Source organism: Eubalaena glacialis, chromosome 19, assembly GCF_028564815.1.
Source record: "Eubalaena glacialis isolate mEubGla1 chromosome 19, mEubGla1.1.hap2.+ XY, whole genome shotgun sequence".
Classification (NCBI taxonomy): domain Eukaryota; kingdom Metazoa; phylum Chordata; class Mammalia; order Artiodactyla; family Balaenidae; genus Eubalaena; species Eubalaena glacialis.
The window spans coordinates 51,103,886-51,126,126 of record NC_083734.1 but is presented as its reverse complement, the minus strand read 5'-3'; the positions used below and the strand labels follow the sequence as shown (position 1 = coordinate 51,126,126).

General features: G+C 56.5%; 1 protein-coding gene across 1 annotated transcript in view; it reads right to left on the bottom strand.

The window, feature by feature from the left end:
• Positions 1 to 9,013: 9,013 nt before the first annotated feature.
• Positions 9,014 to 22,241, bottom strand: part of OGFOD3 (2-oxoglutarate and iron dependent oxygenase domain containing 3) — a 19,774-nt gene continuing 6,546 nt past the window's right edge. Inside the window, exons 4-9 of the mRNA XM_061176522.1 lie at positions 22,113 to 22,155; positions 19,583 to 19,647; positions 18,968 to 19,024; positions 17,877 to 18,030; positions 14,452 to 14,575; positions 9,014 to 11,066 (exon numbers count right to left, since the gene is read on the bottom strand). Of these exons, the coding sequence (XP_061032505.1) occupies positions 10,930 to 11,066; positions 14,452 to 14,575; positions 17,877 to 18,030; positions 18,968 to 19,024; positions 19,583 to 19,647; positions 22,113 to 22,155 (580 nt within the window). The 3' untranslated portion in view covers positions 9,014 to 10,929. The remainder of the gene's footprint in view (positions 11,067 to 14,451; positions 14,576 to 17,876; positions 18,031 to 18,967; positions 19,025 to 19,582; positions 19,648 to 22,112; positions 22,156 to 22,241) is intronic.

Sequence of the window (22,241 nt, the reverse complement as noted above, 5' to 3'; positions counted from 1 at the left end):
AAACTAAGACCCCCAGAAGTGGCCCTGCAGCCCCCATTCATCCGCATGTGTGAAGGTGCTCTGTGCGCTGTTTCTCGGAGTGATGCTGAAGAAGTTACATTTCTGGCTCCAAACTTAAGACCTGAGTACCCTGGTTAATGCTCCCAGGTGGGCCGGGCGAGCCTCCACCAGCAGGCCTGGGACAGCTGCAGGGGGTGTCCTCCCATCTTCTGCTTGGAAGTGCCCAGCCTCTGGGGAGCCTCATGATGACACCCTGAGTGTTTCTGAGTGTTTAAAAATGTTAGGCAGGCTCTCACGCCTGTGCACCCACACACACAGCCACGAGGAGACTCCCGCTGGCCTACTGTGGCTTGGCCGAGCTCCCTGGATCCACCGCCCACAGCCTCTCCCTCTCCCCTCACCCCGGGCCCCCAGGACCTACCAGTCAGGGACGGGTGATTTATGGAGGCCTAGTCTGGCTCAAGACCCGCAGTAATCAGCCCATCAGGCATGGTGCCCAGCCCTTGGCAAGCTGGACAGCAGAGGGTCCCGGGGTGAGGGGCCAACCGGGGCATGGCTAGAATCGGCTCTAGCAGGTGAGGGCTCCTGTTCAAATGCTACAGCTTTATTGGGGGCAGTCTCACACCCTAAAACTCACCCGCTTAAAATGCAAGTAATGATTTTCAGTGAAAAGACAGAGTTGTGCAACCATCATCACAATCCAGTCTCAGGACATCTGTCAGGCAGGGACCTCCAGAGAAACTGACCAATAGGACAGACATAAATAATAGAAGGTTCTATGAAGGAATTGGTTCAGTGATTAAGGGGCTGGCATGTCTGAGATCCGTCGATGGGGTGGCGGGCTGGAAACTCAGGCAGGAGAAGATGGTGCAGCCTTGGGGCAGAATTCCTTCTTTCCCGGAAACCTCCAGTTTTGCTGGAAGACCTCCATCCGCATGGAGGAGCCTCACGCGCCACATTCCGGGAACAGGCTGCACAGCGTGGGCAGAGCTGAATGTGCCCCGTTGGATGAACACGTGTCGGTTTGGGGCATCTGAGCTGCTGCCACGTTTTCTCCAAATGAACAGGGCTGCCGTGGACACCCGTGTGCGCGTCTGTGTGGAGGCGTTGCTGCTCTGGAACCTCTGGACTGTTCCCGGAGGACTGCGCATCTGCCGCTCCTTCCAGCTGCCCTGCGTAAGGGCTCCTGTCCTCCTGGCCTCCTGGCCTCTCCATCCTGCCCACACTGCCCTCCCTCGGGGCAGGCACTGTTTTATGACAAAAGAGCAGCTGTTCCGGGTAAACTCGGATTAAGAACGGGCAGCTCCGGATGGTGACCGTCTCTCAGAGTCACACGTCTGTGGGGCTAGGGCCACAGGCCTTGCTCAGATGGGCAGGGGCGGGGAGGGCAGTGCTGCCCGCAGGCTGTGGGGGGCAGGGGCACCCCCCTTCCCATCCTCATCACCTTGGCCTCCAACGGGAGTGAGTCCAGGCTTCTTCACCTCCAGTTCTGTCCCAGCCACCTGGGGCTTTCCCACCTGGCAACATGTACTGAGGGAGGGGCAGCCGGCAGGGCCCCTCGAGAGAAAGGGACATCATCATGGCCATCTTCTCTATGGATCGTCTTGCTTCTATGGGTCATTGGAACCCTTTTGGCCACCTTCCCCTGTCCCCAGAAAGGCACTGACCAGGTCACCACCACCCCCTGTGACCTGGGGAAGGCACCGACCAGGTCTCCCGTCCCGTCTCCAGGAAGGCACTGACCAGGCGTGTCCACAGGTCTGGCTCCTCTCACATCCTGCTGGGAGGCTGGGGCTGCTCCACATGCCGAGTCTTTTCCAACAGTTCAAAGGCAGGGAGGAGGGCTCAGAACCCAGGGTTCACTCTGCAAATTCCCTCATGGTATCTGACGCTTAAGACCACAGGGCTTTGCTGGAGATCTGGCAGTGTGGACGCTGTGGGGGCAGGTCACTGGGAACAGAGCCAGGGAAGCCCCGGGTGGATGTTCACCCCTGGGCGCTGGGGCGCTCTGACCTTAACTCCCACACTCCCCAACCACAGTTGGAGTCTGAGGTGCTCTTGGGCCTGTGGTGAGGGGCCTTGTCCTGCAGGGCCCCCCGGGGGCGGGCACAGGTGCTGTCAGCACCAGCATGGGCTGCTCCCCTGCCTGCATCCCGTCCCTTCCCTGCCTGCCCCAGAATCTCAGGCCCCCACAGGTGCCAGTGGGCCTGGGCCTCTGCCCGGGCGTCCTTCCCCCATTGTCAGGGCCCCCCGTGCCCCAACAGCCTGCACTGGACGCCCTGGATGATAGCATCTGCTCATCCTGAGCGGGGGACCACCAGAGCTGTGCACAGAGCTACTTCACACGTAACCATGGAGGGAGGGGGACACAAGCCACCACTCCAGAAAATCGTGACAGTGCCCCCGTCCACTCTGCAAGCATCAGATCCAGACCGCGCTCCTGAAACCTGGAGGCCTCACCTGGGGCTACCGCCTTCCTGGGCTGAGGAGCCAGTGGGGGGAGTGGAGAAGGGAGGAGGAAGGAGAAAAGGGGAGGGATGGGGGGAGAGAGGAGGGGGAGGGAGTGGGAAATGACGGGGAGGACCAGGAGGAGCAGCCGGCACCCTTCTGCTACAGCACTGGATGCCAGGAGCTGAGTGGACCTTCTGTGTGAGTCCAGCCCTGGCCTCCAGGGCAGTGGTGGTCAGTAGTGGGGACGGGAGGGCTGTCGGCTGTCTGATGGATGAGCACTCGGGCTGAGGGTCACTCAGGGTGATGGACGAGGTCTTGACATTTCAATGCCATCCACCCAATACCCAGACTTGCAGGTGAAGAGGCAAAATGCCAAGGCCAGGCTCAGCCCACAGTGCTCCTGATGGCTTTCTCTGGAGGCACTGTTGCCCTGACTTCAGTCCCGACCACTGCCCCAGGGCCACCCCCACCCTGCACTGGGGGAACGAATTTCTTTTCATACATGGCTACTGGGATCCCTTTGTGAGACACTGTGCTCAGGTGGAAGGTTTTGTGAATTTGGACCTGGTTCCAGGGGGGCTCCCTTGAAGCTGGGTTAACGGGGTGTGGGCTGGGCAGGGAGGCCTTTGCTGGAGGTGGTGCATGAAGCTCCTCTGGAAGACCTTGGGCACAGAGCCATGGGGACTGGGTGCCCAGCTGCATCGGGAGGGAGCCGTGTGCCAGGCCTGGGGCATGTCCCCGGCCCCATCCCCACCCCCTGCACCCTCTTCCCTGAGTTTCCCCACCCCACTCCCCTCGGTTCCTATAGCAAAAACAAGGAGTGGGGACAGGGGTCAGGCAGGCGGTGGGGCCTGTGACCAGGACAGTGGCGGCCAGCACCCAGTGGGGAATGAATGAATGAATGGACAAACTGTGCCTCCACCAGGGACCCGCTGCCCTCTCTTATTCTGTCTTCTGTCTTCCTGGAGGTGGTGGAGGGGGTTGGTGGAAGGTGGGGAAGGAGCCAGAGGCGGGTGAGTTCACAGCCGAGTTCACAGCCAAGCTCACAGAAGGCGCAGGGATCCGGGAGCCTAGTGGCGGAGGATCGGATGATGGATGATGGATTTACCAGGTGCAGCACATTCCTGCTTCGCAGGCCAGTCAGTTTCCAAGAGGCTCAGGCTTGGCCGGGATTTGGCTGCTGACCTGTGGGTTTTTTCAGGCCCAGGAGAGTGGCCTGGCCCAGTCCAGAAACCTGTGCCTTGAGCCCCTCCCTGCCACCTTCTGTGGGTCCCCGGGGGTGGAGAGCCCAGGGAGAGCCCAGCTCCGCAAGGAGACACACCAGCGCACAGAGTGCGTGTCACCAGGCTGCATGCCCAGGGCTGCTGCACTTTGTGTAAATTACTCATCAACAAAGATACACACGCAGTCCAAAGTTTCCTCTACTCCTAATTTTTCCAGGAAGTCATTCTTTGGGAATTGAGTTGCACCTACAACCAGTAGACACATCGCTTTTACCTGCCTAGGGAGCTCTCTGCTCTTGTAGACCGTCCTCACCAAATGGAGCTCTGGGGGGCAGTGCCTGGGGCCATGGGTGACACAGTGACAGTGGCCCTGGCTGGTAGGGTGGCCTAGTTCAGGTTTGCAGAGACCTGAACTCTTACCTGATTCCACACCTGAACACGCCCAGCTGACTGGTGTTCCTGATCCAGGTCACCTGGAGGGCCAGCCTTGCGGGGTGGTGCTGGGGCTCCTTCTTGCCCTGGAGAAAGCCCTCAGCTCATCGGCACCTTCACTCACACACCCAGCATGCAAGAGAAAGGAGGGGGCTCAGCCAGCAGAAGGTGGGAGCCCCCATCCCAGGCAGGGGGTGGGGATGACCAGAATCTAGCCTGGGTCCCATACATCTGCAAACCACCAAACCGGGAATCTGAGAGCCACAGGGCCACCTGCAAGAGCAGGTTTTTTTCCACTGGAATTCCAGACAGATGACGCTCTGAGCAGGAAGCCCGAGAGGCTGCCAATGGCCAGCAGCCAGGAGCTCCAGACTCCTGCCTTTTCCAGGCCGGCCGAGGGCCCAGCCCCACACAGGGGGTGGGGCCCAGTTCTCCTGGGACCCCTTGAGGGCCCAGAGGAGAGCCCCATCCCCTGAGCTGCCCAGAGTGGGCCCCCAGGCTGGATGGCTCTGTCCTGCCACCTTTCCCCTCCTGGAGCTGTGGAGACCAAGGCCTGGCAGGCCTGAGTGGTGAGCAGGTTCAGAGCCAGGAGGCAGCTGGGGCGGTAGGCGGCCTGGGGACTCCGGTCCAGTGTTCCAGCCCCTCTCTGCCCTTCCTCCATGTGCAAACTCCCTGGCCCTCAGGTGGCCCCCTTGGCGAGCTCACCACTGGGTCATCTTTTATACAAAATTCTCTTATTCCTGTTTCACAGCTGAGGAACCAGGCCACACGGGACCCGGGACCCGCAGGAGCTGGGAGCATCCACCCGCCTTTGCCCTTTGTGGCTCGAGGCACCCCGTAGCGTGATTGAAAGCCCAGAGCCTGGTCTCACCCCAAAACTATGTGTCAGCGTGAAATACCGAGGCTGCCCGGGTGTCAGAGCTGGCTGCCCTGCACCAAGATTCCTCCCCAGGGCCGGGGCGAGTAAGGGCTGGGACTGGGGTCTGATGTGGGGGGGGACCTCCATTTCTGCCCTCAGCCTCCCAGCGCCTTACCCACCCCTCTCCTCATCCTGCCCCCTCCCCCCAGCCCATGGTGGCTGGGCAGAGCTGGGATGGACTCTGTGTGCCCCACAATGCGCCAGGCTGGGCAGCAGGCAGCTGGAAGCCAGGAGCCTTCTCCATCACAGATGTGGCCGGGAGGTGGTCCTGGTGCACGGGTGATTATAGAGATGGGGGGAGGTGCTGAAGGATCAACGTGAGCCCACATGCCCACCTGTGATGGATGCATGAAGGCTGCCTGAGCTGAAAGCGAGGTTGGGGTGCTAGCTGGGGTCTCGTGGGCAGGTCCTGACCCGGCTGAGGGGTCTGGATTCCCCCTCTGAGGGGTGTGTGCCTGATGCCATGCCCCAGGAGGCAAGACCCATACACCCTGGATGTGAGGCCTCAGTGAGGGCTCCAAGGGGCCAGTGGGGCGTGGAGGGCAGGGGTCCCCAGGGAACAGCAACTCCACCCCCGCCCTGCATTGGCCTCATAGAGACACGGGCACAGGAGAGCACCCACTGCGTGGCCCCCACCTCACTGCCATGTCCACCTCACCCCACAAGCCCTGCTAAGCCCCTTGCAGCCCCTAAGGGTAAGGACAGGGGGAGGGGGAGATTTGGCTACGTGGGGTGGGCAGGGAGAGCTTGTGGGGGGCTGGGGACTCTGGGATGGGGCAGCAGGTGTAAGCACGTGGCCCACTTTTTCCTGGGGAGGACGTCTTGGTCCAGGACCCACCCGGGGTGTGCAGAGACACTGGACGGTGCCCACCCACCTCCCCCTTTCTCTCCCCTCCCTCCCCCTCTCACCGGAATTTTCCAGGAATGGGGCCCTTCCTAAGAGACCCCCCAGCTGTCTGTTCTTTAACAAGGGGCATGGGAGGAGACAGGTGAATGCCCCCAGGCCTGGGAAACCCAGGGACAATTGCTGGGTGCAGGGGGCTCAACCTGGGCACCTGGCCAGGTGTGTGACTGCAGCAAGATTCCAAGCCTCCACCTTGCGTGTTCACTGGGATGGGGGGTGGTAGCCACGACCCCCATGCTGCAGGGTGGGAGAGGTGCCCTGCGCTGGGGCAGGCAAGGCCCAGCCCTCCCAGAGCCCCCACTGGCCTTCTAGGGAATGGGGGCTCACCTGAACCCCCAGCTCCATTGGGATCTGCTTGGCCTCAAAGGTGCTGAAATGGAAGGAACATCGAGGTGATGCCAAGAATCCTGGCTCTCTGTGCACCGATGCTGAAAAGAAATACGGAGACAGAGTTTTGGAGGAACGAGAAAGATAGCTTTTCTTATTCTTTGCCTGGCAAAGGGGGAACACAGCAGGCTAGCGCCTTGAGAACTGTGCCCCCCTTTTCCTGGGAATGGAGAGAGTTTTATATTCCAGGGCTCATGGTCTATGAGTGGGTGATAAGGCTCAAAGCAATGAAGGTCTTGTATTTTTTTTTTTTCTTCTGCAAATTTTCAGCCAAAAGCTGGCGTCAGGCAGCTCAGCAACCCAGTCTAGTGTCCCTGAAGTTATCGGCTGTAACCTTCTTCCTTTTGAGATGCAGAATCCTACAAGGAAGTGTAGGGGGAGAAGGATGCCAGGTGCAGAGTATAATTCATATGGAATCAGAAAGTAATTAGCTTTGCGAAGGACAAGTCTAGCTACAAGTGTTAGTAGTAACAGCTAAAGAATAACTGAGATTGCTTAACTTTCAGGCCTGTTTGGTTGGTATGTGCCTAAGGCCGTTTACTCATTTCTATTTTTTTATTTTTTTATTTTTATTTTTTGCTGCAACAAAGGTGGGGCCTCAGATCTGCAGGGGACAGAGCACAGCCATCAGTGCTGGTCCAGAGCCTCCCCTGCCACTCTGCAGGGCATGGTGTGCTGGCCAGCAGGGGAGGTTCAGGCCCCTGAGGGTGAACAGGGGTACAGAGGGGCTACTAGGGGCTGAGTTAGTAGACAGGAGCCTGCAGGGCCCATTCCTGGGGCGGAATGGGGGCCTTAAACTCAAGATCAAGATTAAAAAACTGGTATTTATGTGTCAGTGCATCCAAGGAGACCCCAAGATGGGTTGGATGTGGACTTAGGATGTTTCCCTCTTCCCCGGGGCTGCCAGGAGCCTCCGGCCTGAAGTTTGATTGACATCTGGTTCACTGGTGTTCTCCCCTGCTTGGCCTCAATCTGCTATGTCATTTTGTCTGTCTTACTGCTTTGTACTTTGTCAACACTTCTCAGATTGTCCACACGCTGGGGAATAAACTCTTGCTGCTCCCACTTGCCCCCACCCGCCTCCCCCCGACACACCCTGGCCCCTGCCTTCCAGGCTGAGCACTGCCAGGGCCCTGAGTTTGGTGTGACTGGCTTGGTTTCTGGAATACGCTGCGTCATTCAGGACTCACATTGCTGGGGTCTTAGGTCCTCGGCCCCCAGTCTCAGGGATGAGCAGGTGTCCCCAAACTCTTCCTCCCTGTGAAAACCTCTAGAAGGTGTGGGAGGCTCTGAGACGCTGTGACTTCAGAAGGCAAATGAGCCAGTACCCCGGGGCAGAGATGCTACCAATTAGGGGGCTGGTGGCTGGGACCACTTCCCTGGACTGCATGAGAAATACCTGCGCCCGAGGCCCCACAGCACAAGCCCAAGAGATGCCCGGGAGCCAGTGCTGCCTGGGGGCTGAGGGCTGGTGGGGACTGGGGCAGCTCGGTCCCAGTTCTCTTGTGAAGACCGGGTTGGAGGAGAGAACACGGAAGCGAAGTGGCTCCAGGATTAGAAGATCAGGACTGAGAACCAGCATGGATCCTGAGACCATTCGAGGTGGTTCCAGTTGTAACTTGAAGGGGAACAAACAGGCTGGTGTTTTGCTTTGGGGCCAGCCCTGAGACAGGCTGGGCAGCTGCGGAGATTTCTATAAACAGCAACCCCCATGCTGTCCCGCCAGCGGCATCCCTGTAGCCCCTGCGACAACCACCCGAAGCCATGGCGCCCTGCTCTGCGGCCCCTGCCCACTGGCCCCGCCCTAATCATGGGGATGCCACAGCCACATCCTTCCCGCCCGCCCACGCTCATGCCCGGTCCCGCTGTCTGTCGCTGCCGAGCACCTTCCGAGCCTCCCGGAACCCCAAGGCAAGGCGAGGAGTCAGCCACACCTGCCTACCTGGTGAGAAAGCAGAGGCCCTGCACAGCGGAGGTGCCAGGCAGTGACCGGCAAAGCCAGCCTCAAGGTGGACACAAAGGACCCCACCCTCCCTGCACTGGCCGAGCCCAACTCTCACACAAATGATGGGGCCATACCTGCCCTGCATGCCCTCCCTGGACGCCCTCCCTGGCACGTTGTGGCCACTTCTGCTTCTGGGATCTTCTGCCATTTTCTCCTGCGTGGGGCAGGTGAGGTAACTTGCAGCTGGCTTGGACCCCGTCCCACTGGGTCAGCTCCTGACCTGACGTTTCAGCTTCCGCTCTCACGGAGGCTCCGCCGTGCTCAGGCCTGGCCCTGGCGGCCAGCTCGCCGGGAGAGACGGAGCGGCAACACCTTCTTTCCAGCAGTGAGACCAATGCTCATGTTCTTTGATTCAGACTAAACACTTTTATTAGGAAATAAATCACTCAGCAGAGGACGTGCCAGGAACGTCCTCTTCTCCCTGGAACACACCACATCTGCTCTCAGTCAGGACCGTCCCGTAGGACGGAGATGCCCACGCGGCCCCAGGTGAGCGCTTCTGGGGGTCACCAGCATGGGCTACGCATCTTCTCTCATTTTAAAAGAAGGACATTCTTTTTTTTTTTTTTTTGCCACACAGAGTGGCTTGTGGGATCTTAGTTCCCCGACCAGGGATTGAACCCGTGCCCTCAGCAGTGAAAGTGCAGAATCCTAACCACTGGACCGCCAGGGAATTTCTGAAAAGAAGGACATTCTTGCTTTTGCCCAAATATCTTTATTTCTTTGTCCAAGTACCTCTCTGATGATTATGAACAGGATAAGTAGCAAAGAATGTCAATTAAAACCAATACCTTACTTATTTCCAAAGCACTTCAACCACAACTAAACCATCAGACCCCCCCTCCTTAGATGTAGTGAGTGGCCACGTGGGCTGTGGAATGCCCGAGAACGTCTGCCCATCCTCACACCGAGGGTAAGGCGTCATTCAGATAACATGAAGGTTACAGAACAAAGTGAGGCCTGCACGGGGCTTTCCTGTCGGAATTCGCATCTCAACCTGAGACCAGAGCAACAAACCTTTGAAAAGCCAAGACAGGAGAAGCCAGAGGACAACCTGGATGGGAGGGGGTAGCTTTTCCTGCACAGGACTGAGGCCAGCTGGTCCAACCTAGAGACAGTGTCCCCAAAGCATCGCCAACCCTAAGGTCAGCCCTGCCCGCCACCCAGAGCGTGGGCTTCATCCTTCCCAGATCTGCCCAAAGTCCTTTAAAAACAGGAACCACGATCCAGGCCATCATGTGGGTGGCGGCCGCGACTTTCTGGAAACTGCAACCATGACCCAGAAGGGAGCAGATCCCAAGCCACTGTCTGCACGTGGAAGCTCGGCCCCTACAGCCCTGAGACACGCATATCATCACCACGGTGCAGGAGGGACACCCGGCAAACCGAGGGGCGGACCCAGGGGTCCTGGCTTCCAGACCCTCATGGAGCCTCCTCAGGTGCCACGCAAATGGCTCATCCCAGGGTCCAGGAATGCTGCCCCTTTCTGTATGAGCCCAAGCAGCCCTGTGACTGCAGAGTGTGGGGAACGCGTGGGGCTGCGCTGGCCGTGTCCACATGTCAATGCTGGGTGGGCGAAGGGGAAAATGTTGAGGCTCCTCCTGGGTCAGGGTGGCCGGGAGAGTCCTGCTCCCATAGCCATTTCTGGGGATCCCTTTGCACTCACAGGGGGTGATTGGCTGTTCTCCCAGAAGGTGCCCAAACCCCAGGCCAGTTGCTTTGTGGGGCGGCCCTGGGACCTTGCCCGACCCTGGCAGAAGCCAACTGATGGACGTGCCGCCCTTATCCTGGGGCCGTGCTACCCAGGCTTCCCCCATGGCCAGTTTATTCACTATTCCTGGCTCCCCTGACTGTTACTTTTATGTAAAAGGCATGGACAGCTCCAGGACGAGAAGAGAGTTGCTAAGACCTGAACCTGAGCAGACAGACCCTCAGCTGGGCAGAAGGCCCCAGGCGAGCTGCGGATGGCCACGCTGGGAACACACTCGGACCTTGTGTCAGGGACCCTGGCCGGTGATGGGGCAGAGCCCAGCCTGGCATGCACATGGTGCCAGGGTGACTCTCAGTGGCCAGCAGTGTTGGGGGCTCTGCCCAGAGCCGCCAGAACATCAGATGTTCACCTCCACCCAGAATCCAGCAGTATCAGCCCTCCCAGCCCTCCGGCTGCTGTTCCCAGAGCCGCCTGCCCCCGGAACCTTCTCCAAGGTGCCTTAATGCTGATTCTGCTTCCCCGAGTGGAGGCTGCTGGCCCCACTCAGCTTCATCCACACTTAAGTCGGTCTCCAGTGGCCGGGTAATGACCCTCTGTCTGCTGACAAACAGGGATTCCACCCCGGGCACGGGATCCCTTCCTGAGAAAAGGAGGGCAGGGTGGCCCTGCCAGCTCCCGGGCCCCACGTCAGCATAGCAAAGCCAACGCTGATGCTTGTGAGGGGAAACTGGTTCCCTCCATTTACTCACAGTTGAAAAATGATCAAATGTTAGCAAATCAAAATTCAGGATGATTCGTAAGGCACCTTGTTCAGTGGAAATGGGCTGAGCGAGAGGGAAGGGGTGTGTGTCCAGCGTGGCTGCTTCCCTGCAGGGCTGCTGGACAGGCTTCCCGGGGCTATGTGAACGTTGGGTCCGCAATGCCATGGTCGGGGTCGCAGGTGAAGGCGATGGTGATGGCGTAACGGGTGCCCCAGTGAACCTTCTCCACCCGGTGCAGGTTCTCGGACCCCGAGGTGAAGAAGGACACCCGACCTGGGAGAAAGGAGAGCAGAGCATGACCTCAAGGCCACATGCGTGGCCGGGCCTCAGAGGACCTGTGTTCAGGCCAATGCAGCAACACAACCAACCCGGCAGGCTGGAGAGACAGCTGATGCAGGAAGGCGGGGGTTGGAGACAAACCAGCAGGAGAGCCCTCACACAGGACGAAGGGCACCCCAGCACCCGGCCCAGCCTCCGCGGGCTCTTTGTGGGGCAACCTGGACTTGGGGTGAGGCCCTGCTGCCACCCCCAGGGGCCTCTACAAGCCATGTGACCTCCTCGGGCCCACCTTATGATCTTACTTCTAATCACACATGGAACAAAACCAAACCCTGGAAGGTGATGACAATGTTTTAGCAAAGGATCAGGAAAGACACGTCGAGACAAACACCCAGCACCTGCAGCTCCCTCCATGGCAGCTAAAGACAGGACTCGGGAGGTGGCTTCCGAGCGTCCTGGAGTGGGGGCCCTCCACCCATCTGTGTTCAGAGAACCCCGTGTTTATGTGCTTCCGTATTTAACTGGCCTCAAACACACCACCGTAGATTTTTTAGGACAAACGAGTTGACCATTACAGAATCGTGGGGGAGGAGCCCCGGGATCCTGTAGGCGCCGCGTCGCCGCCACACGGCCCTGCACCAAACGTCCCATGACAACTTCATTTCTCTTCAAAAGGTCACTGCCAGGAACTCGACTGCTAAATCTTTGAGAGAGGAGAAAAGTCTACCCCAGAGTCTGCTGCTTTCTGGTTGTAAACAGAGAACCGTGCTCTGCCCGGAAACAAGGAAGCAAAAGAAATCGTGTGACACACGGAAACCTCTGCATGGGGGCCTGGGGACACCAGGAACTCAGACCCTTCTCTGGACCAGCCAGGCTGCCCCTGACCTGAAGGAAACACTCTTTCCCAGAGCAATCTGGAGTCACGCCACTTTCTGAGGCTCACGTTGCTAAAGGACGTTTTGTCCTCAGTTTTTCCACTTTCAGTCACACCTGAGACCTCGGACACGTAGCCAGGCCCGTCTGCCCATCCACGCCATCTGTGCACGCCCCCGCCACCACCCCGCTGCAGACACAGTTATCAAATGTTGCCGACCTGCAGCAAGAGTGGGGGTCTCTGGGCATCCCCCGCCCCAGCATTTCTGCACACTTTTCAAACAGAGGCACCAAAGAACAGAGAAGAAAGGGACTGAGGAAAAGTGAAGCTCCTCATGGCCTGTGGGACAATAGGAAACCGTCCACCATTCATGTTGGAGCCTCGGAGAGAGGAGAGGTTCATATTGGGGCAGGAAAAGGCGATTTGAAGAAATAATGACCAACACTTTCCCTAATGTGATGAAAACTTTGACTTTTAATCCAAAAAGCTTAGCAGGATAAATACTCCAAGTGGGATAAGTACAAACAACTCCACACTGAGGCACATCATAGTCAAACTGATGAAACCAGAGATTAGAGAACATCCTGGAGGTGGCAGAGCAAAGAGGCAGCTACTATGCGGCAGTGACAGCGGTGACAGCAACAGGGGAGCCAGAGGAAAGGGGGGACGATGCCTTTAAAGAAAAAACCCCACCAATCCAGAATTTCACATCCAGTGAAAATATCCTTTAGAAAAAAAGGTGAAATAAGGACATTTTCAGAAAAACCATCACCAGCAGACCTGCACTCCGAGAAATGCTGAGGCGGAAGGGGAATGTACCTGTTGGAAACCTGGATGCACAGGAGGGGACGGAGGGCTCTGGAAAGTGAGTAAGTGGGAAAACTGAAAACATTCAGCATACTTTCCTGTTAATTTCCATAAGAGAGAATGAACTCTTCTAGGGAAAATGATAACCCCTTTGGCACAGCCTGTCAGAGCAGCTGCATCACGCTCCCTGCCAAACGCCAGGCTCCCTGTGACGTCTGTGCGGATGGGACAGAGTTGGTGACTCTCGTCCTGTCGACCTGGAACGGGAATCCGCTGACCCAACCCAACGTCAACGTGATAGCTTGTTGAGGAAAGGCCCACACGGGCTCACAATCTTGCCTAAGACCTTCTTTCCTTTTTAATGCACCAGTAGTTAAGCCCCACACCTATTGTGACAGCTCCCAAGTCCAGAGTGATCAAGACAATGACGGGCACGACACAAACGCCAGGAAGAACCCGAGGGCAGGCCGCCAGTCATCAGAACCAGGAGGAAACTGTTGGGATGAAATCACCACCCGCGCAGTGACCAGCAGGCCGGCGCTGGTAACTCACCCTACAAGGCGTAACATTCACACGGAGGCGACGGCCCACCCAACCCCAGAAACGTGAAACTTTCAGCATTCATGAACGCTGCTTTCTGGCTTTTTATTTTCTTCAGTAAACAACTATTAGATTATCACCCACTTCTTTAAAGCGGGATTTAGCTTGGCAACTTAGTAACCAAAAATACAAAGTCATCTCAGTTTTTGGAACCCACCTGTATTTCTCCTCTTAGTCCACAAGCATTCCTGGACACCTCCCAGAAGCACGTGACATGTGACCCCCAGCCTTAGCACCAGCATCTTCTCTGGCTCTTGGTCCATTAAATCCTTGGAGCTGCAGGGAGTTCTGAGCCCCTCCTGCCCGCTGACCTGCGCCTGGGTCTGCCCCCCTCCAGCACTCACCCCCTGAGGGAAGAGGGCCAGCCCTGAGCTGTTTAACTTCCTTTCTACACCTTCTGATGTCCAAGCCACTTCTGCGTGGATTCAGGGCTACTGCAAGGAGCATTTGGACTCAGTGGCTTGCAGGACTGCCTCATGGCTAACGGGAACGTTCTAAACCAACACAGGTGGACAGCCTCGTTGGTTTGAGCTGCCTGCTGCCAGGCGGAAGCGGACACAGCTACACACCCAGTAAGCAGGGTGACGCTGTGGGGTCGGGTGAGCCACGGCAGCAGGTGAATGGTGCTGGCACAGTCGAGGTGCCCAGGCCAGAGCCAAATGGCCTGGCTCTGTCTCTGAGTCTCATCTGGGGCTGGGCCGGGGCCTGAGCTGCCCCTCAGGAAGCCCCTGGGGGATCCCCGCCCCTCCCCACCCCAAAACCTGGGGAGGAGAGGGGACGATTCCTCGCTCCACGCATGCTCACTGAGCAGCACTGAGTGTCCGAGCTGGGCTGGGGGCAGCGGGAGCTCTGGGACCACCAGGTCGGGGAGGCAGGTCCCTGTGCTTGGTTTACCGACATTAGGTCAGGATCACTGCCTCGTCTTAAGCTTCGAGTCACTACAGGGGATGGAGCGGGGGCTGGCTCTGGGAACTCACTCCGCAGTGACAGCAGTGACCGTGGCCACGCCCTCCTCCTCCTCTGACGAATGTGCTCCATGGACACACTGGACACACCGTAAACGCAGCACCCCGGGAAAGGCCCGCCCGTGAGTCCTACCTGCTCTCGGCTCCACCGTCTTGTTGGCCCCCTCCTCCATGAACACAAACCGCCCGCCACCGAAGTCATCCAGGTAGTCGGAGAGGTACAGCAGCGATGTGTAGTCGAAGGAGCCGTAGGTCACCTGCAGGCAGAGCGTGAGGGCGTGTCACGGTCTGCTTGCGGGAGGACTCGCTCCTCAGGAAGGGACAGACCCAGGCCTCGTGCCGCCTCCCAACTACAGAAAACCCTCTGCTGAGCACAGACGTGCGGTCCTGCCTGGCTCCCCGCGCAGTCAGAGGCGCAGCCCACGCCAAGAAGCCCACACGCGTGACCCCCAGGGCCGCCACGCCACCCACCCACCCACTCACAGGACCCTCCCGCGTCAGCACAGGGAGCAAAGGTGGTGCTTCCGCTCTTTCTCCAGATGTGGGCACCCCAGGCTTTCTTTTAAATTGTGGTAAAATACACAAACCATACAATTTACCACTTTACCCATCATTGAGTGCACAGCTCAGGGGCACTAAGCACATTCACACTGCTGTGCACCCAGCCCGGCCGACCATTGCCAGAACGCTTCGTCCTCCCAAACTGAAACTCTGTTCCCATTAAACACGAACTCCCCCCCACCACCACCCAGTGCCCACGCTACGCTGTCTGTCTTTTCCTGTCTGGCCCTCTTTGCGTGGACATTCTTTTGGAAGACGGGCGGTGGAAAGCAGGGGATGGGGGGTGAAATCTGTGCTCTGGGCTCATAGAAGCGTAGACCTTCTGGGCCTGGGTATAATGTAAACAGGAGGCGCTATCATTTGTTTCCCAAGGACCCCTTGAAGTCCGGGAGGGGAGGTGGCCAGATAGTTGTCCCATCTGTGGATCTTCAGGACTTATTATGGGTAAGGGGTGCCATATGAAGAACTTGATTTCAATGTGAGATAGAGGAGTTTGTTGTCTGTAATATGCGAAGCAGGTGTTGTTTCCAAGGACATAAGAACTCACACAAATTAGCACCTACTTAATAGAGGGAATCAGTGAGATAGGCTATTCCACGCAAAGACAGTGACTTGCATGTACAAGGAATTTTAATCACATGATAACAGCTCCCAGCCTGAGGAATCATTCAATTAGCAAGACTGGGGTAAGAGATAAGGAAGAATGAAAGAGTCCAAGGACAGCAGCCCAAAGTCATCCTACCAGTGCCCTATCCCTATCGCACAGCCCCAGGCTCCTGTTATCTGAGCTGTTGCGTTTAAGGATAGATTCTTAAATGATTTTACTGACACCTGTAAGCACCATGGGAGCAGTACACAGAAGCCCCAGGTCAATATCCATAACACATTTGATCAAGGCTCAAAAAGTCCAAAAGCCCCGCTCCCCCTGCAAGCAGCTAGACCACCATCACCATGACAGTGGTCATCTCCTGAGAGAGGGTAGGCTGACCAGGAGGGAGAGGCAGCAAGCCTGCCAAGGTGACTGAGTCCCCGTCACCTTCTCATGAACTCAGTACCACGCCATCTGTGGGACTGGACTTTCTACACAGACCTGAGCTCCCTCCACCTCCCCCACCAAGACCCCATTTAGGGGCCCCTTATCCAGCATCAGGGCACCAAACAAACATCAAAGTGACCTAAACCTGAGAACAGTCCAGGGCAGTGCTTCTGAATCGCTTCAGCAGTGAACCTCATGTCCACTACCTGCATAAAACATAAAAGAGACCCGGGGGCGGGGGGTGTCCAGGAGCCTGACCCTCTCCTACCCACCCAGCTCAGATTCTGCAAAGGAACCACCCCAAACCCACATGAACACAGTGACCTGGGAAGGAGGCAGGTTATGGCAGGTGACAGGGATGGCAGAGGCCGGCAAGGCCTGAGCTGTCCTGAGCTAGAGGCTGGAGAGCTTCAAGGCAAGGAGCAGATGCATGGAGTCCCCTCGTGCGAGGATGTCTTTTTGCTGTGTCCACGTGTGAGTGACCCCTTGGCTGTGATAGCCACCCTGGTCCTGTAGACCCTGTCCCGAGGCCTCCTGGCTCTGAGATGTCTGAGGCTACCCCACTTGTCACTGTTGACTCGTTTTCTCTGCCTGAAGAATTTCTTCCTTATCTTTCTTCCTTTGAAGTTGGATCACCGAACCAGGCTACATTCAGTGTTGTCTTTCCTCAACCCACACTTCCCGGTACATGGAGGGCTGCTCTTCCTTCGTTGCAGGGAAATTCTCCGGACTCCGTCCCACGCGTGAGGCTCCTTGCTGTGTGAACCTGTCTGTCCTCCACACACGTCGTCTTTGCCCTCAACCCCATAAAACCCTGTTTTTCCCTCTGCAATATCTACGATGATCTTATACTGAAGGTCTCAGTCCTGGTCCCCTAATGAAATAATGCACCTGGGCAATGGTTATCAATGGGTCAATGGCTGCTAGAGCCATGAAGTGAGGGCGGACAGGAAGCTTGATCGTGGGTGGATCAGTCCGAACCCACTGATCAACCTTAAGCCCACGGGAAGAGAACAAGCACACCCTGTACGCCCCCTTAGGGTGAAGCCCACACTTCCAACCCGAGCTCCATCGAGCCCTCCGAGCTGCACTGGCTCAGACAAGCCACTGGCCACATAAAGCTACTTCAATTTAAGTTAATTTAATTAAATACTGGGTTCCTCAATCTCACTAACCACAATTAAGTGCTCCCCTCCTCCATCGAGCTCAGTGGAGATTATTATAAACACATGAATGTCTGACTGAATTTCAGGCAGAAGCCCAATCTGCGAGCTTCTGCCCAAACCCTCTGCTTATTTTTCACTTCGCTTCCTTTGTTCCAGGGTCAAGCGACACAGAGATTATCTGGGTCACCTGAGCACACCCGTGGCTGGGGTGACCGCCAACAGCCCTCAGACGTTTCCGCGGCCAACTGTCCCCTGGCGCCACGCTGCGTGTGCTGGCTGAGTGGGGCAGGGCAGTGGCTGCAGTGCAGGCGGGAGAGGGCTTCAGTTGTGGCTGATCAGGACCATTGATTGATTAGGTGCCACTGTGTCTAGGGAACAACAAGAGATCAAGGAAGGGGAATCTGCAGAATCTGGAGTGGTCGAGAGATCTTCCCAAGAAAAGGTGAAAAGTGGGGAGAAGGGGGCCTCCTGGGCAGGGTGCGGGACGCAGGCCCAAGGGGAGACCACATGACAGAAAGGCCAGGTCAATCAAGGCCGGGTCAGGTGACATCCGACGAAGTTCACAGCTCAGGTGGAGACAGCTCTTCGTCTGGGAACAAGTAGCAAAGGATGGTCCCCATCAGGCCCTCACTGTTCTGTAATGTGCTTTTCACAGTCTTCTCTCACCTCATCGCACGAGAAACAAATCTTATCTCCTCGACAGCATCAGTGAGAGAGGAAACTTCTAAAACCGTGACCACGTGAACAGACAGCACCCAGCTTGGGCCGTGGTGGACAAGCCCCAGGTTCGCTCACCTTGTCCACGTGCGCGTGCCAGTACTCGTCATGAGCCGTGCGGGCCGCCGTGCTGTTGATGCGGGAGAAGAAGGTGGGCTTCGTCAGGTGCAGCAAGGACGCGCTGATGCCAAATGCCTGGGCGATTGCCAGCTGGACCTTCTGCCGCAGGTCCCTGCCGAGAGGACACAGGTCTCAGCCACACAGGAAAGAATTCTCCCCGGGCCCATAGGGCCCGCACCGTGTGACACGGAGCAGGACCCTCTGGTCCTTGCCCCCAACCCCCATGTTCTCAGCCTGCCTTTTGTCTGTGGAAACACTTTACCCAAAGAATAAGTTTAATCAGAGAAGTGAGAAAATGCAGAAACAAAGGAAAATAGTCAAACGAGACCAAATAATAAGTTTAGTCATTAAGCATAATCAAGGACCTTTAGTTCCTCCTTAAGGGCTCTAGATAATATTCTGAGCCGTGTCCTGTGAGCTGTTTTGCAGATACTGAAGCCCCCACCAGGTAGAGGAGGATGACTACATGATGACCAAACTGAAGCCATGACATAAGCTACTCCACTTCACACAATTCGGAGAACTGGCCTCAAAGAAATGGGAACAAACCCTGGAACTAAAGAGTAACTGTACTTAAAACAACCAAGGTGACGCTGATCAGACCACCACATTACTGGTTTCAAGATGACTGTCAGAACTGACTACGCTGTTCTGCTCCCTCCCTCTGCCTATATAACCCTGAAACTCCCCTTTAAAAGCCCCTGTCCCCTGAGCAGCAATCAGGAGTTGGTTCTCAGACAGGTGTCCACCCTCTCCCCCGGTTGCTGGCCTCTGAAATAAAGCAACCTTTCCTTTCCCACCAACACTTGTCTCTCAAGAATTGGCTTTCGAGCAGCGAGCAGCCGGACCTGGGTTTGGTAACACTACAGAAAGACAAGGGCTGGCAAAGGCGAAAGGTGAACAGATGCACACACAGGTCCGCACACGTGGGACAGGGTATCATGTGCACACCCAGGAGCCTGAGGGCCAGTTCTCTGCAGGACTGATCCCAGCACTCCCAGCCCCGCCACCACCTTCCCCTCTCCTGACCTGGGCATTCCTTCCCTCACCGGTACAACTGGAAGTCCTCTTCTGAGAAGATAGTTTGTATTTTATCCCCAAAGTATCTGTGAAAAAATAAGGAGTATTAACAAACGTGATGTTTTATTAATGTTTCCTTATTTCCTTTAAATTCAGCCTTTCCTCCAGTTAACCAGCAAGTCCCTGAAAACCAGCTGGTCCTTATTATCGTGGAGCTGCTCCTTCTACAATGATAACTGTGTGATAAAAGGGAGGAGGGTGGGAGGGAGGTACCTGGCAGGTGGGGTGACATTTATCAAGGTTGGGGGAATCTCTTGCTTCTCCTGGCCCTCGGGGAGGAGCAAAGCCTCTCAGGAGGCAGCTCTCAGGAGCCTGGCCTGCCACTCACCTCTCCCACCTCTCCCTCCAACCCCACCCCTTGGTCCATTCCTAACTAAGCTGTTCCCTGAAGCTACTGGCAAGGATCCCGCCCCTCGGAAGAGCTGCACCTTCCAGTTCTCATCTGGCCTCAGCCCGACGGCAAACGTCGCAATTTACCCAAGACTTGAAGCCGCTCTGATCCGTACACGCAAGCCTCACTCAGGTGTCTCCAGCTAAAAAACGAGCAGAGACACGCCCCCCGACCCCGACCCCGGGGTTCTCACCTGTACAGGTTCACAAAGTGCTTCCCGACAGACAAGGCCCCTGAGTGCAGGTCCAGGATAGACGCCTGGAAAAGACGTTGGCAGGGCGGCGTGAGGGCTGCCTGGCAGGCGACCGAGCTCTAAAAGCCACCGACGTTAAACACGTGTTCCCGAGACCCATCTTTGTACACCCGGGTCAGGGCGACGATGCACACGGGCTGGGTTTCAAGACATTTGGACAAAAGTGTGTGACGGCGGATATTTCTCTCCTGCCCTAAGAATGAAGACTCTCTGGTCTAAAACTCTGAAAACGGTCCACAGATACAGCTCCTCCATGGGTCTAAGAACAAGCCCTTCCCCCGGCTTTGCTGTGGTATAACCAACACACAACGACCTGCTCCTGTTTAAAGTGTTCAGTTTGGTAAGTTTTGATGCTGGCATGCATCAGCGAAACCACCATCACTACCAGGATAGTAAACACATCCATCACCCCAAATTTCCTTGCACCCTTTGCAACCCCTCCCTCCTGCCCCTCCCCAGGTGCTTTCTGCCACAGCAGTCGGTTACTTTCTAGAACCTGAGGTCCTGGAGTCACGCAGGTGCACTCACTCTTGGCCTGGCTCCTTTCACTCAGCATTGCCTCCCTGTGACTCCCTCACGTCGGTGCAGGTACCTGCTGCCCACTGTCTCATGGCCAAGGGGCACCCCTCGTTTGGGTAGGAGTCACTTGTTGGTCCATTCACCTGGAGACGGACACGTGGGCTGTTCCCAGCTTAGGGCTGTTGTAAATGAAGTGGCTGTGACACTGGGACAGCATTTCATCGTGGGAGATGCTCTCGTTCTCCTGGGTAAATGCCCAGGAGCAGAATCGCTGGGTCATAACTCTAATGAACAGCCAGTGTTTTCCACCCCTGCCCACCCTGCCTCCGGGGGGCCTTCCCCACATCTTGAGAGGGGAGTGGGCGCCAGCATGGACCACCTCTACCCTGTCTGGGTGTCTTTTCTCATGGATGCAGCGATCAGCCCAGGGGTTTGTTTGAAGACAATTTGGGCTTTAAAAATGTTAACTGCACTTAAAGGCATCAAACCTGGATGATTCATTGCAAGACAACTTCCCGAGTAAATGCTGAGCAGAGAGTAAAAGAAGAGTCCACGTGGGGCTTCCCTGGTGGCGCAGTGGTTGAGAATCTGCCTGCTAATGCAGGGGACACGGGTTCGAGCCCTGGTCTGGGAAGATCCCACATGCCATGGAGCAACTAGGCCCGTGAGCCACAACTACTGAGCCTGCGCGTCTGGAGCCTGTGCTCCGCAACAAGAGAGGCAACGATAGTGAGAGGCCCCGTGCACCGCGATGAAGAGTGGCCCCCGCTTGCCGCAGCTAGAGGAAGCCCTCGCACAGAAACGAAGACCCAACACAGCCAAATAAATAAATAAATAATAATTAAAAAAAAAAAAAAAAGATGAGTCCACGCACGAATAGGTTTTTAATAAATATTCCCCCTGAACTGAACCAAAATAAAAGGAGAAGCTTAATTTTCAGAACTCAAGAGGAAACAGTCTGCAGAGTAAAAGACTCATGGAGATAATCACCAAACTATGCAGAGGAGAGTGGATCTTCCTACGGGCCCACATGCCAGGTGAGGAGATCCCCATTTGGGACCACACGAGAACTCCGGCCAACGTAAGATGCTCGCAGGGGTGGACTCCTGAGCCTGCCCAGGAAGTGGATGAGATGCAGAGCTGCATTGGCCTGTCCGAGCTCCCCATGGTTGCTGTAAACAGTAGGCTTCAAACAGCAGGAATTCATCCTCTCCAGCTCTGGAGGCCAGAAGGCCGAGATCAAGGTGTGGACAGGGCCCCGCTCCTTCCAAAGGCGCCAGGGGAGGATCCTTCCTTGAATCTTTGGACTTCTGGTGGTCCCAGGGGTCCCTTGGTTTGTGCCACATCACTCCACCTCTGCCTCCATCTTCACACGGCCTCCTCTTCAATCTCAAATCTCCCTCTGCCTTCCTCTTACAAGGACTCTTGTCATTGGGTTTAGGGCCCATCCTGATAATCCAGGAAGATCTCATCTTTAGACCCGTAACTTAATGACATCTGCAAAGACCCTTTTCCCAGATAAGGTCCCATTTACAGTTCTGGGTGGATGCATCTTTCAGGGGCCACTGTTAGACCCCCTGCAGTCTCACCTGGTGGATGACAGTCCCAATCAGCATCTGTGGGAGCCTCCTCCGCCTTGCATGGTCCTCACTGTTTCCCGCCAGCTCCTCCTGCGCATGCTGGCTCTCCCATTCCCAGGGCCGTCACCCTCCTCAATGGGCCCCTGCTCGTCACCCGCTCTGTTCACTCCCTGCCTACGACCTCCCCCCACTGCCCCCAGCCAGGGTGTCTGACACAAAGATGTGATCCAAGCAGCCCTCCTGTGAAGGGAGGGGGCACGTCATTCCCAGGAGCAGGGCCTGCACACCCGGCGCCCTCGCCTTCCCCTCGGAGGGAGAGCAAAGTTAAAGGGTTAAAAAGAAAACCGAAGCAGGAACGGCACACAACTCACCCCTCCGTCAGATCCTCCCAGGGACAGCCCCTTCTCAGCTATGCTGTGGGGAAGACCGTCTTAAATCAGAATTCAGTTAACAGCATCATCTATGATACATCTAGACACATATCAATCAGCATGACTAAC